This window comes from Gavialis gangeticus, unplaced genomic scaffold, assembly GCF_001723915.1.
Source record: "Gavialis gangeticus isolate Ggan-Ray unplaced genomic scaffold, GavGan_comp1, whole genome shotgun sequence".
Taxonomy (NCBI): domain Eukaryota; kingdom Metazoa; phylum Chordata; order Crocodylia; family Gavialidae; genus Gavialis; species Gavialis gangeticus.
In genome coordinates, this window is record NW_017729025.1 from 130,166,003 (window position 1) to 130,179,182 (window position 13,180).

General features: G+C 38.2%; 1 protein-coding gene across 1 annotated transcript; it reads left to right on the forward strand.

The window, feature by feature from the left end:
* Nucleotides 1–4,744: 4,744 nt before the first annotated feature.
* On the forward strand, nt 4,745–5,477 carry PTH (parathyroid hormone). Its single transcript, XM_019519966.1, has 2 exons — nt 4,745–4,830; nt 5,204–5,477. The coding sequence occupies exons 1-2, from the start codon at nt 4,745–4,747 to the stop codon at nt 5,475–5,477; spliced, it is 360 nt and encodes a 119-aa protein (XP_019375511.1).
* Nucleotides 5,478–13,180: the final 7,703 nt, after the last annotated feature.

Consider the following 13,180-nt stretch of genomic DNA (forward strand, 5'->3'; position numbering starts at 1 on the left):
GGCTGCTAAAAAGTGAAGTGCACTACACAAACTGGCTTTTCTGAAATTGTAGTAGGCTTCATTATGAATTTCACACAAGGTTCTTTTCTCTTTTTTTCTTCTTTAATTGGAATTAACTTGATTAAAACTTCAGCTCACTGTGGTAACCCAAGAGACACCTAAGGATACGTCACACTGCTTACATAAATTACCAAACATCCTGCTGAGGCATTTGAAAAGCCACAAATCTTGTCAATCAAATGAAGATCTAAAGAGTTTACTGACTGTCACTTTGGATCTGCATTGTGTCAAGACAGAAACATTCCTCAGACACATTTAGAAAGGTTGCCTCACCACAGTCAGCCAGTGTGTCACCATCCATCCTCCTCTTCCCTCAGCTCAGAATTCTAGTAATATTCTCCTAGGACAAGGTGATTACAATGCAGTTTAGCTGAGAGCTGCTACCAACACAACGGATGAAATTCTAACACTGTCACTAAAACGGAAATATGTCATTTAAATATTTTAACCTTAATTTGTTTTGTAATGTATAATTTCATGGAGATGAATATTTAATTTATGAAAATTTATTTGAATCATCTAGGGAGCAATCCAGCAGGGTGCTGTGTTCTTTAGCTTTGATCCAGTAATGCACTGAGCATGTGCTTAATTTTGAGTCTGTGAATGATCTCACTCAAAATAACCTTATCTCTTGCTAAAATGAATATAATTCAGAAAGGGTATTGGTGTCTGTAATTTAAGAATGTTATCATCATCCATCTCCCAAACTGGAAAAAATCTATCTTGCAGGTAATAAGAGTCTAATGATATGCAGTGACACAAATACAGGACAAGGTGGCATTCCTCCTGAAAATGGAATAATGCAAGGTATCATTATGCACAGTTAGTTAAAGTATCCATTCAATCAATACGTGAAGGTCAGGGAAGGGTACTTCTGTGCTTGATCAAGCTCTTCAGAGGAAAAGGTTGTGGTCAGCTCTTCCTTCCCACAGAATGACTCTAGCATCATCACCCCCCATCCTCCCCCTCTATAGTGCCATTGTCTGTTGCCTACAGCTACAAAGTCTGATGTAATGGATAAGACATTACTGCAATGCACTTTGGAGTGCATCTCTGTATTATTTCCTTTCTACAGTCAGTAATAGCCAATTCAAATACAGCAGAATTACTCTGTTTTTACCTGTGCACAAGGTATGTTACATAGCCATTCCACTCCCTTTGTATTGTTTCATAAACTGTAACAGACATTTGATATTTCAAAGAACTGGAAACAACACATAAAATAACAGCTCAGTCATATTGTCCTAAGAAGAACCTCTCATTTTTTTGGCACCTAATGACAATGATGTCTCAGAACCAAATAACTTGCTATTTATGTGCCTCCTGTACAAAAGAATATTACCCCCTAGTTTAATAAAGCTCATTATTAGTGAAGAAGGATATTTTTTTAAACTTTCAGAGCACAACAGCCATTTCTAGAACAAAATTTGAGCAGATATGACTTTTTACCAAGTTCTGCACAGTGACAGCGGAATAAAGCATTTATTCATAGAGCAACATTTCTCTTTGCAGAAATTGAAAAAGCTGTTGCCTAGCAGAGCAGGGAGTCTTAAGAGTAGCTCTAGGTTCTATTCACAATTCTGTTGTTGACTGACTTGGATGAGTCTAAACCTTTGTCACTCATCTTACCTCTATGTAAAATGGGGATAACAACAAGTACCTCCCCTTCTGGCATGTGCTAAATTCTCTGATGACAATTGATATGTAAGCGTAAAGTCCAAACTAATAAATAAAACTCAGTTTGTAAAATACTCTAAACTATGTAACATTTCAGCTATTCCTTCTCATCTTTGTTTGCTTTTAAATATTATTTCCTCAACAGTGTAACAAAAGTCTTCCTTCACCATGTAAACCATATATTGATTAAAAAAAGATTTCATAAGAAGTGATGGGGGTCTTATGATTTTTCTTCTCCAAATAAAACACACACAAATGTCCCCAGATCTGGCAAGCTGCTATAAATAAAGTATGAGCTGAAAATCAATAGGAAGGCTTGCAAGATCAAGTCTTTCAATGGTTCAACAAAAGCTCAAGTCCTGCCATGAGAGCCATACAAATGGATTCCTTTCCCTCCGTGGAGCACTGTGGAAACAGTGGCACTTCAAGTGAGTTCCTGGTTTCCCCTTATAAGGTGATCTTTGCAGAAGTGGCCCCTAAGAAGGTTTTTCAGATGGTCTGATCCTGGAGCCTCACTCACAAGAGTAGTCCCACTTACTGGTAAATAAGCTGAGCTGTTCTCCTCAGTGAGGTTTTAAGAATAGGGCCCTTTTGTTACAATATGTCTTCTGTAGCTCTACAACAAAATAAGAATATATACACCTTATCAAACAGCATGGTGCTGCTGCTTAATACATATACTTTAGGATCCTACCTTGCTTTCCTGGACTTCAGAATTGAACTCTGAAGTGTCTGAAGTTATACAGAGATGGTGAGATAAAGTCAGTCTTTAATATATAACATACATGTATCTATGTATATATTCATGTTAATGCTAAAATTTTATCAAAGGCTACACTGATTCAAAGTTCTTGGCAATATTTTTTAATTTTCTAAAAAATGGTATTTAATCAAGACCATGACCCAAATTCAGCAACTCTATGGAACTACTCTCATGATTCAAGTTATAAATGTGATTAAGTACTCTGTTGAACAGGGGCCATGCTATCCAATTGAAATGATCTGTCCTCACAATTGTTACTTTGTTAGAAAGGTAAGGAATAAAAAGGGTGAGTATTCCTTTTGTAAAATTAAAACAGTGTTTCTAGTAGAAATGGCAATTTAGCTAGTTAAAAAAAGCTGCGCGAATATTTCATCCATTTTACTATTTTTAATCAGTTCTATTTTGCAACAGGTGCATTCAAAGCAATTTTCAATGTTGAACTGAAATTATCCTTTGAAAATACTTAGTTTTTCTTTTTAGAGAATAACATAATAATCTGGAATAAGATATTTAGGGTCAAAATTGAATGGGTCTTATTTAGTAAAGGCTCCTGTAACGTGGGATTTACTTCATATGGTCATTGTACTCTGCTTTAAAAGGTTACTGTGTTTAGTCATCTGTGGAGTCATTAACATTTAAAGTTGATCAATAAATTCAGTCATTGATAATTACCTTACTTGCATTTTCTTCCTAACCCAAAATCAGATTCCCCAAAAGTCAAACCTCTTCAGGGTTACCCAGGATACTTTCTTTTATCTTAAACCTTTCTTTTCTCTTTCTTTAAATGCGCAATTAACAAAACCATAAGAGGGTGGGTACATGAGGGTCAGGGGGTGTGTGCTGGGAGTGACATCAACTGAGACAATAAAAGGGCTTCTTAGTTGCTTAGAAGTTCTATTTTAAAGTTACATTTAAGGGGTCCACTAGACCAATTCAGTAGTCTTTAAATATACTCGACTCCAAAGACAGTCAGCTGCTGACATATCTGAAGCAGAGACCTGTTTAAGATATTACTTGGTAAGTATGCTATATTTTCTTTTATTTTACACAATTGATTTTGTTTCAAAAGATATTTCAGGCTGCACACTTTTAGTCTGTTTCTGATTATGTTAAACATATTGAATGAAAGTAAAATTATACTTTTTATGGTTGTTAACAATTAATATGCTATGAAATTATGAATAGTAGTACACATATATGTATGCATGTACATGGAAATATATGATTAAAATGTATGATAGATAGATATATATATTAATGATGTTTCATTTTAATCATGGATATATATATATATTGTGATGTTTCATTTTGATCATGGAAAAATGTGGATTTTGTGTTACTCTTTTAATCCAAAAATGGGTTTTTTCTATTTCAGAGAAAACCAGGATCCCTACTAATTACTATCCCACTTACATAAGTCAAAATGGGGAATAATACCACTGTATTCAGTAGAATTATACCAGTGTGAAACTGGCTTAGAGTTAAATCAAATTCTTAGTTCTGTCAGGAAAATCAGAAAATGCAACTCACTGGGTGCATCTAACACCAGACGCTTACTGTGCATTACCCTTATAACACTGTGCAGTAGCATGTCACAGCAAAAACCATGCTAATAGCCTACTGTGCAGTGCTATTAGGCTAATGCACAGTAAATGTCACTAAATAACTGTGCACCAATGCAACTGCACAGTAACTCTAGGTACTGTGTGTTTAGTTAGTACTTTATTAAAGAAGTACTAAACTAAATGTGCAGTATCTAAGGCTCATTAATGAACATGTAAACATGCCCACTGAGACACAGGAAACATAAAAGAATGCTACCGTGGGCATCGTGGATGTAAAGAAGTATTTCAAAGTACTTAAAAATATCTTCTCAATGAGATAGAAATGAATAATAAATCATAACCATAATATTTTGCAACTATTGATGCTTTGCATCCAAAGATGTTAAGGGTTAGGTTAGTATTATTACCACATGATAAATGGGGAAATTGAAGCTCACAGAAGTTACAAGACTTGCCAAAGTCACTGGCAAAATTAAGAATAGAAGTCAGTTCTTCACAATCCCAAGTCCCTTATTCTAGTCATTACACATGAAAAACATTTCTCAGTCGCTTTCTGAATATGCCTGCCTTTAAGACTTTGCCCTATATGTTATCCAAATTGCTCCCTTTGCTTAATTAGTTGGAAATTATTTGAAACAGATTCACCAATTTTTGTCTTTCTTTCTGTCTTACAGCTAACATGATTTCTATTAAAGATATGACCAAGATTGCTATCATTTTATATGCAATTTGTTTCTTTACAAAGTCTGATGGAAGATCAGTGACGTAAGTATATTGTCATACATTTTTGAGCTTGGAGGTGTTTTTAGCAATATATTTTATTTTCATGGTATTGATCAATTACATAAATACAATTATAATCCGAATAAATATGGTAGTACCCAATACTTACACAATACAAACTAGGCTGTTTCAAACTTCTGAGCCTCCTCACACTAATAAATCTGCTACTAATTAAATCATAATTTTTCATTGTGCTAGATAACAGTACATCCCTTATTGAGTAAAAGGCCAGGTTCTGCAAATGCATCTTGCACTGCACTGTATCCCAAAAGTTTCCAATCCAGGGCTTTGATAGAGATCAAGAATTCGGGGGCAGACCATTAAGAGTCTGTTTCTTTGTTCTTCTTTCCTACAGGAAGCGGTCAGTGAGTGAGATGCAACTGATGCACAACCTGGGGGAACACCTGCATACTGTGGAGAGACAGGACTGGCTTCAGTTAAAACTGCAGGATGTGCACAGTGCACCTGAAGCGCTGGTGGATGGTAGACCCCGAAAGAAGGATGATGTCCTGGGAGAAATCCGAAGACGGAGGCTCCTCCCTGAGCACCTGCGGGCAGCTGTGCAAAAGAAACCCATTGATCTGGACAAAGCTTATATGGATGTACTCTTCAAAACTAAATCACAATGAAAACAGCCATAGCATTGTGTCTGTCCAAGCAAACTCTTGTCTGTAAGTCACTGAGCAGCTAGGGCATTTTATTCTTATTTATTTGAATTACAGTAAAGCCTAGAGGCCCCAGGCAAGACTGCAACTCCACTGAGCTATGTAGTTCACAAACATATATCAAGAGATGTTCATAGCTTGCTCATCTCCACTGCTGCTAATTTCTGAATTTCTCTTTGTGTCCCTTTTATTTTCAACATTTAACCCTTATATTTAAAAAAGACAAGCAAGCAATGAGTTGAAATAGAAACAGTTCTAAAAAAGGTGAGGCTAAAAAAATAATTTAGGGCAGGATTCTGCAACTGTTACATGGAAAGTGTCTTATCTGAGGGGAATCACTGGGTCTACCCAGAGAGTATAGGTAGCTAATCAACATGACAAAAGGTGGCAGACTATCTTCATAATCAATAGGGCACTAGTTTTGTAAAGGCTTAAATACAGGCCTACCTTGGTGCACATTGAGCCATCACATTGACTTCTCTACTCATAGGGCATAAATTAATCCAAAAATTGGTAAAGGTTACTTACACATAAAAATAAAATAGAGCTTTAAGTTTAAAAATAGCAAAAACAAAATACAATATAAAGATAGGAAAACCAAAATAGTTTCATAATTGAAATAGGAAGGGCTAAAATTAAAACTAACTCCATAAACAGCAAGAGAGATAAGTGTTAAATAAAATTAAAATATTTAAGTAACAGCAAAGGATAACAAGCTAAGAGTAACAGCATATACCAAACAGGCAGAGGTGACGGCATGACTCTAAGCATGGGGCTAAGTAAATAAAAGTGGGGATTGTTATGGATCAAATAATAATTAATAATCAAATTATTCAAATTAAAACAAATACTCTATAACATTTCTTTCTTCCCTCATCTTGTCTATCATTATCTCTACAATTTCTGTATGCCATCTTAGACTCCACACATGACTAATTTATGTATGTGAGACCTGCAACTCTCAGAACCAAAGTGCATGTGTAGGTAGTAGGTATTAACAGGAATATGATATTTGATTGTCAAATTGCTGGGGCAGGAACCATTTGCTTGTGGAAACCATTCCCATACTCTATCAAGGAAGCTGAGACCTAAGCAGGATTAAAAAAAAGATTGGATATTCATGTGGATTGCAGGAAGGCCCACAATTATATTAGGTCAGTGGTGTCAACAATACAGACTGTGAGCTGCATTTGAATGGGTCATGTGGCCAACAGGGCTTCTTGTGAGCTGGATGATCCACCTCCATGATCTGGATTTGGCCTGTGGGGCCTATGGCTGGAACTGCTGCATCAGTGTAGCTCTGGAACCCAAAGAATTAACATTATTTTTTCCACCTTTGACCCTGATACTGAATTTGAGGTTAGTAGTTAATGTTGGTGACTAAAATCACCAACAGCAGAGGAAGTGGTGGCCATGTTAACCCCTGGATTCTGGAGCTGCGCTGATACAGCAGCTCTGCTGCTGCCATCACTCACAGATCATCATGCCCATGAGAAGCCCCACAGGGATCAAACTCACAGGGACTGAATTACTTTTGAGACCGATGCTTTAGGTGAAAGATTAAACAAGAAGTAATGGACAAATATCTAAATCTAGAGAGCTTTAAAAGGGACAGAAGGCTTCCTGTGGTGGAGCAAAAACCCACTTCTGAGTAATAGGGCTTAGGAAGAAACTTTCTCTAGGGGTAATTTATTTTTATAATTCTCTGTTGCAGAGTTTCTTGTATCTTTCTCCAAAGCATATCATACTGCCTACTATCAGAGCCAGGTACTGGACTAGATGAACCACTAGGTAGTAGGTATAGCCATGCCAGCTTAGAGCATGTTCCCATGTCACACTGAGTTATCTGCATGATGCCTGGCACACTTTGGGAAACCCAGTGAGCAAATAAAAATAAGTAAAAATATACATTAAATCTACTGGGGATCTAGAAATGTACTTGAAACTAGTGAACCACAGTTCATTATCTCGATTATCCCTTTACTAAAGCAAAGGCCCTGATGCTGCAAAGAGATGATGCACTAGTGCTGCCTCCCTGCACTAGCACAAAACCCCATGACAGTGAAGGGGTCTCCATGTTTATGTAGGATTTCATGATACTCATCTATTTGTAGGATCAGGGGCTTAAAGTGCACTTTCTATTTATTCTTTTATTGGATGTTTGTGCATAACTTAAAGGAATAAAACTGCATTTTTGTACTTATGTCTCACTTATGTATTACAAATAAAATGGACCAAAAGCTCTTGGATGCTAATTTAAAGCACAATTAACTCTGATTTTCCTGTCAGTGTTTATATTGGTGTAATTTAAATTTTTGGGTAAAATTTTTGAACTATTGTATGTTACCCCAAAACAGCAATATATTTACAGCAAATGATTATGGGTGCTTTTATTTCTGTTTATGCATAATATTTTGTATCTTTCCTATATACAAAATTCTGTTTGCAGCTACCTTCGAAGCTGTCCACAGTAAAACCAGCTATGTTATCTCAACATAAAGTAGACACCTACAGAGCAAGGACTATCAGATCTTGCAGCTGCAAAAATCCAAACTTCTCCTACTGCACCTAAAAAAGGAACGCTGTTTGCTAAAGGAGTACCTTTGGGTTTTTGGTTTTTTTTCTCTAAACTTCAGCCATCCAATAGAAGAAACATACACAAATATTAAAACATTCTGTACACTTGGAAAACTACCCATTGCTGACAAAGTGTTTCAGCAATGCAGGCAGAAGTAGTACTGCCAAATCTGATTTGGCTTAAAGTATATCCAAGGACAAAGTATATTCAGCACCATTTCATTTATTCTTAAAACCGTGGTAGCTTTGCTTAAATACAACTCTTCACAGGGACTTTGTAAAGGTTGGTAAATTGACAGCAGGCTGATACATTGCACATGGCCACAGACCAGTCCATTCCCACTCATCTGGCCTTGCAGGCCAGGTGAATTTTACACTCCTGATATAAGTTAATAATGTATCCTTGGCTGGCAAAAAGGAGGAATAGAGGGAGGTTCTAAATTAGGTGAGGAGCAAGTTAAATAACACTGAGAAGCTCTCATATGTTGAGAAACTGAAATGATAGGGAATGTTTAGGAAGAGAGGAAATAGAAAGGAACATGACAAAGATATACAAAGCAAAGAATTAACACTTCTATTTTCCCTTTATGTAATAAAAGAACTGGGAAACATTAAATTACATTGAAATGCAGTAAGTTTTAGAGGGAGAAAAGGAAATAGTTACACAGTTCAGACTGGCTTATAGAATTGACTGCACCAGAATGTAAATGTATATAAGTACTTAGATTAAAAAATAGACTGGTCTTTTATTGGATCTCTTGCCTTCTTCAGCTCTCAGGAAGAAGAGGCAAGGAAAGAGAGAAGAAAAACTTGCAAGTTGAAGTAGAGTAGAACTGTTAATTGTGCTACTGTAGGTGAATAGACCAAAATCTTAAGAGGGCAGTTTGCACTCTAACCATATCCCTTAATTTTATTGGCATGGAAAAGACTACATTGCCTGAGTCCTGGGAAGGATCTAAAAAATATTCGAGTTCCATCTTCCTGTTCAAAGGGAGGACTGAGTATATGTAGACCATGATGAATACTTGTCAAATCTCTTCTTAAAAACCTCCAATAATTTGGATTCCACAATCTTCCTAGGAAATCTATTTCTTCCTTGAAGACTCTGGTTGGCTTCAAGTGTTCCTCCTGCAGTATGAAAAGTGCATACTGACCTAGTTTGGGATTTGAAAGGAGTATGGGCCCTAGACTTCTTATAGGCCTAGTTTTGACAGGCCTGTACTGCTTGCAGATTGAAAAGAAATTCCATATCCTCAATTTATTATACAATTATTTCATATGTGAATCATCACTGAAATAAAGGGGATACTTGTTCATTGTCAAATACTCAAGACACTGACATTGTCAATTATGCTAAATGTTGTTTTCTCCCAAATCAGAAAGAACAGGAATATTACCCTCTAAAACAGTTCCCTAAATAGTAAATTAATATGACAATGATTTCTTACTTTCAGGTAAAGTTGTAAAACAGAAAAGACAGAATAGAAAAGAAATGCAAAATATACTCCAGTAAAAACTGAACAAATTGTAAGGTCAGCTGAGAAAACTACTGTGGTTGCTTTAGTTGCTGTTGACATGTTGTTTTAGCTGATGCTTTATCTGTTGTAAATCCTTCTGTTAAATAATGCTCAGATAGTTGTTAAATAACATGTAACATTTGACTCCTTGCCTAGTTAATTAATTCTAGTTGCTTTGTTGTCTTTTGTGCTGCTGTACTTTCATTTTATTGTCCTAATGGCAAAAATCCAGACTAGTCTGGTTTACTTGTCTATTGTTAACATACAGAAAGAGAGAGAGAGCTTAGTTGATTCCTGTTTTGTTACAGTCACGGTTCTAGTTGTCATGAGCTATTTAAAGTTTGTAAGGGAAAGATGCTTAATGAAAACAAATGGAGAAAAGCAAGGGAAATAGAAAAGAGACCTTAGAGTGGATTTGTTAATTCTGCTGCGGTAGGTGGATGGACCAAGATCCTAGCAAGGCTGATAACAACCTCACCCCCAAATGATGTTGTTATGTCATATGTAAAATTTAAAATTTATTTCTTAAGGATTACCCATCTGAAAAACCTCATCCCCACTAATAAACGAAACAAAGCCAGAGGCGTATGCTCATTGAAGCCCTTTATTAATGCTTAAGTGACCCTGAAATAGGAGGACGCTTGATTGGATATATATGAAAAAGCTAAGCAGGCAGAGGTTAAGCTAAGCTTTAATCTCTGGAATTTGCTACTCACTTTGGTCAACAGGCTCCATTAGTCCGACATGATCCTTTAGCAAAGCAAATGCTAGCAGTGAATCTTTGTGTCTGTTGTCACCTGAATTCACATTGTCATGTATGTTTCTGGAATAATTATCTATCATGGGTATTACTGTAGTTCATATACCCATGGTATTGAAGCACTGAATAATGAATGTGAATTGTTAAAATGTTTGTGATAGAGTCCAAAGGGGGATTTTTTTCACACTTATCTACTTTCCAGATATTTTCCCTTCTCTTTCTCACTTTTGTTTTCTTTTCTCCTCTCTTTATTTTCTTCTTCCAGATCTTCACTGATATTAGAGTGTAAAAGCCAAATCCAAAAAAGCAGTGGGGTGTTTCAAGGGCAACAGAGGTGGAATTTAGGTGCTTAAATCCAAACATAAGATGTATTGCCTCCCTGCCTAACTGCACATAGCCTGAAAACCCACAGCCACTTGAGGTTTTGTGAATCATTTAAATGTCTAAAATTGTTTGTGCTCAGAAATCCTCTATCCTGGCTGAGCCTGCTGGGCCATCTATACATGTGCTGGACATCTTCTCCAACATGTGCTAATTATCACAAGCTGGAGCAGACTCGATTAATCTCCAGCAGCCTCCACATTACATGTATTCAGTATCCCCATGCTTCAAGATGCTGGAGGGGGTGCTTTAATTAAAGCTTGTCGAACAAATGGCATCCCCACTGCCATTTTTGAAGCTTAGGACACTGAATACATGTGATGCTGCAGGCACTTTAGAGAGGCTCTCAGAGCCACTCTAATTAAAGTGCCTTCCTCTCCACACCAGAGCACATGTAAAGATGTCCTTGGTGCCCATCTCATACTCAAATTTGTTTAAGATTCACAAAATAAACATTTCTGCATCTTTGTCCCCTGTGAGGCCTGATTAACTAAGCAGGTTGGGATCATATCCACCACACACTGAGATCACTGAGGTCAGAAAAATTGTAAGAGACTCTAACAGGCTTAGCAGGCCCTGGACCCAAGGGCAGAAGTGATACCCTGTGGTGGACATGCAACTCCTTCCCCACTCTTGCTGTCAAGGTACCTTCCCTGTTCTAACTCTCCTGCCATGCCTTGATGGAATTTATAGTATTATGGGAGGCTGTCCCAGGGTCCCAGAGTGAGCCTCAGGCCCTCAACATTTTTGTGCTCCCTGTGTTTGACTGGCACCAGTCTTGTTCTCAGGCACTCAATTGCCTTAGGGGCATTAATTGTGACTTCCATCCTCCCTCATAGCCATGCCCATGCCTTGTGGGTGTCACTCAGTATCAATTTAGAGAGAGACCCTGGTCCCCAGTGCAGCACTTGGCCCCTCAGACCTCAAAGCTTTGCCTGGACTTCAGCTTTCTGGTCTTGGCCCTCTTACTATGGCTGTGTTCCTCTGCCAAAGTGTGCTACTCCAGCCCCGGTCTTGTACTCTTTGGCTCTGGTCTTGCCCTTACAGGCTCTGGATCCCTCAGCCCTGTGGTCTCTCTTTCTCAGACTCTGGTTTCACCCTCTTTGGCTCTGGGCCCCCCAGCCCTGCCTCTAATAACAGCCCCCACTGGGGTCTCTGACCCAAACCAGGGAGCTCATGGCCTGCCTAGCCCCCGCCACATTGGGGTCTCTGACCGAGGCCAGGTTCTAAGCTGGGTACCCCTCAGACATCCTGTGGCTGCCATACCACCCCAAGAGCCACAATCCTGTCCTCCAGTGTAAAACTTAAACATAACACAAATATAAGGAAACCTCTTCTCAAGTAAATTACACCCCCACTCTGGATCAATGCCCCACCACAAACATACTCCCCCTACATTGTCTCCATCTAGCTCTCTTGGTAATCTTGGGTAGCCATGGGCCTGTTGCCCCTCCCTTCTAGGAGCTCCTACCCTTGCAGAACAAAGGCTAGGTGCCCATTTTGCTTCAGTCCCTGGTTTTATATGCCTCAAAGCCCCACCCCTTCCAGACATGTGACTCCCTGAACACACACAGGGGTTTCCTCTTTGCCTAATGGCCAGCCTGTGCTCCTCTGCTGCAGCCCCACACAGCAGGCTTGGCCTGTTTCCTGTCACACAGACACAATCACTCTAGTTGAAAACTGTTAGCAGGAGGGGTGGTCCTGACAACTTGTCTATTGGTTAGAGGAAGTAGGAAACCTGCAGGTACCTATGTGTAGGAAGGCGTTTTAAGCTCCCATGTAGTTACCTAGCTCAGGGCTGAAGGCAGGCACCTAATTATGGGAGAAAGACAGGATTTGAGAAGCAGCATTTCTTCTACAGGTGCACTTTAATGTGCAGTAGTTTATTTTACTGTGCATTGAAGTGTCATATCAAAAACCAGGTTAATATGCTAGTGTGCAGTAAAAAATAGGCTACTGCGCATTAAGCATCACTAAAAAAGTGTGTACTTCCACTACTGAGTATTAGGATAGGTTAATGCACATTTATTTTACTACCTCACATTAGAAGTACTCAATTTAATGCACAGTAGCAAAAGCACATTTGAACATGTAGATGCACCCAGTATGATGGTTATAGTAAATTCCATTCCCAGGTGTTTTACTGTCACTGTATAGGGTTTTGGGCACTGGAATGGCATTCTAAGGCAGAATTAGGCAACTAAATCCCTTTTTGACTCTGGTCCAAAGCTCTTTTGGAAAAGACATGCTTTTATGTGTTTGAATAGTACCTGGCAAAATGGAGCCATGCCTGTGTACTACATCTGGGCACTAAATTTAATTAAGGAAAGCTTAAATAAGAGTGGGTAAATGCATTCAGATCTGAATACAGCCAGGCTTGGAGTCAGTTTATTTTCCTGTTATAGGGAACATCTTAGGTTCAGTCTGAACTC

What these genes read in the sequence shown, in the direction of transcription:
- PTH (XM_019519966.1), top strand. Translation starts at nt 4,745, where the DNA reads ATGATTTCTATTAAAGATATGACCAAGATTGCTATCATTTTATATGCA. An exon ending in TCTGATGGAAGATCAGTGAC is followed by an intron (nt 4,831 to 5,203) that starts GTAAGTATATTG and finishes TCTTTCCTACAG; the next exon opens with GAAGCGGTCAGTGAGTGAGA.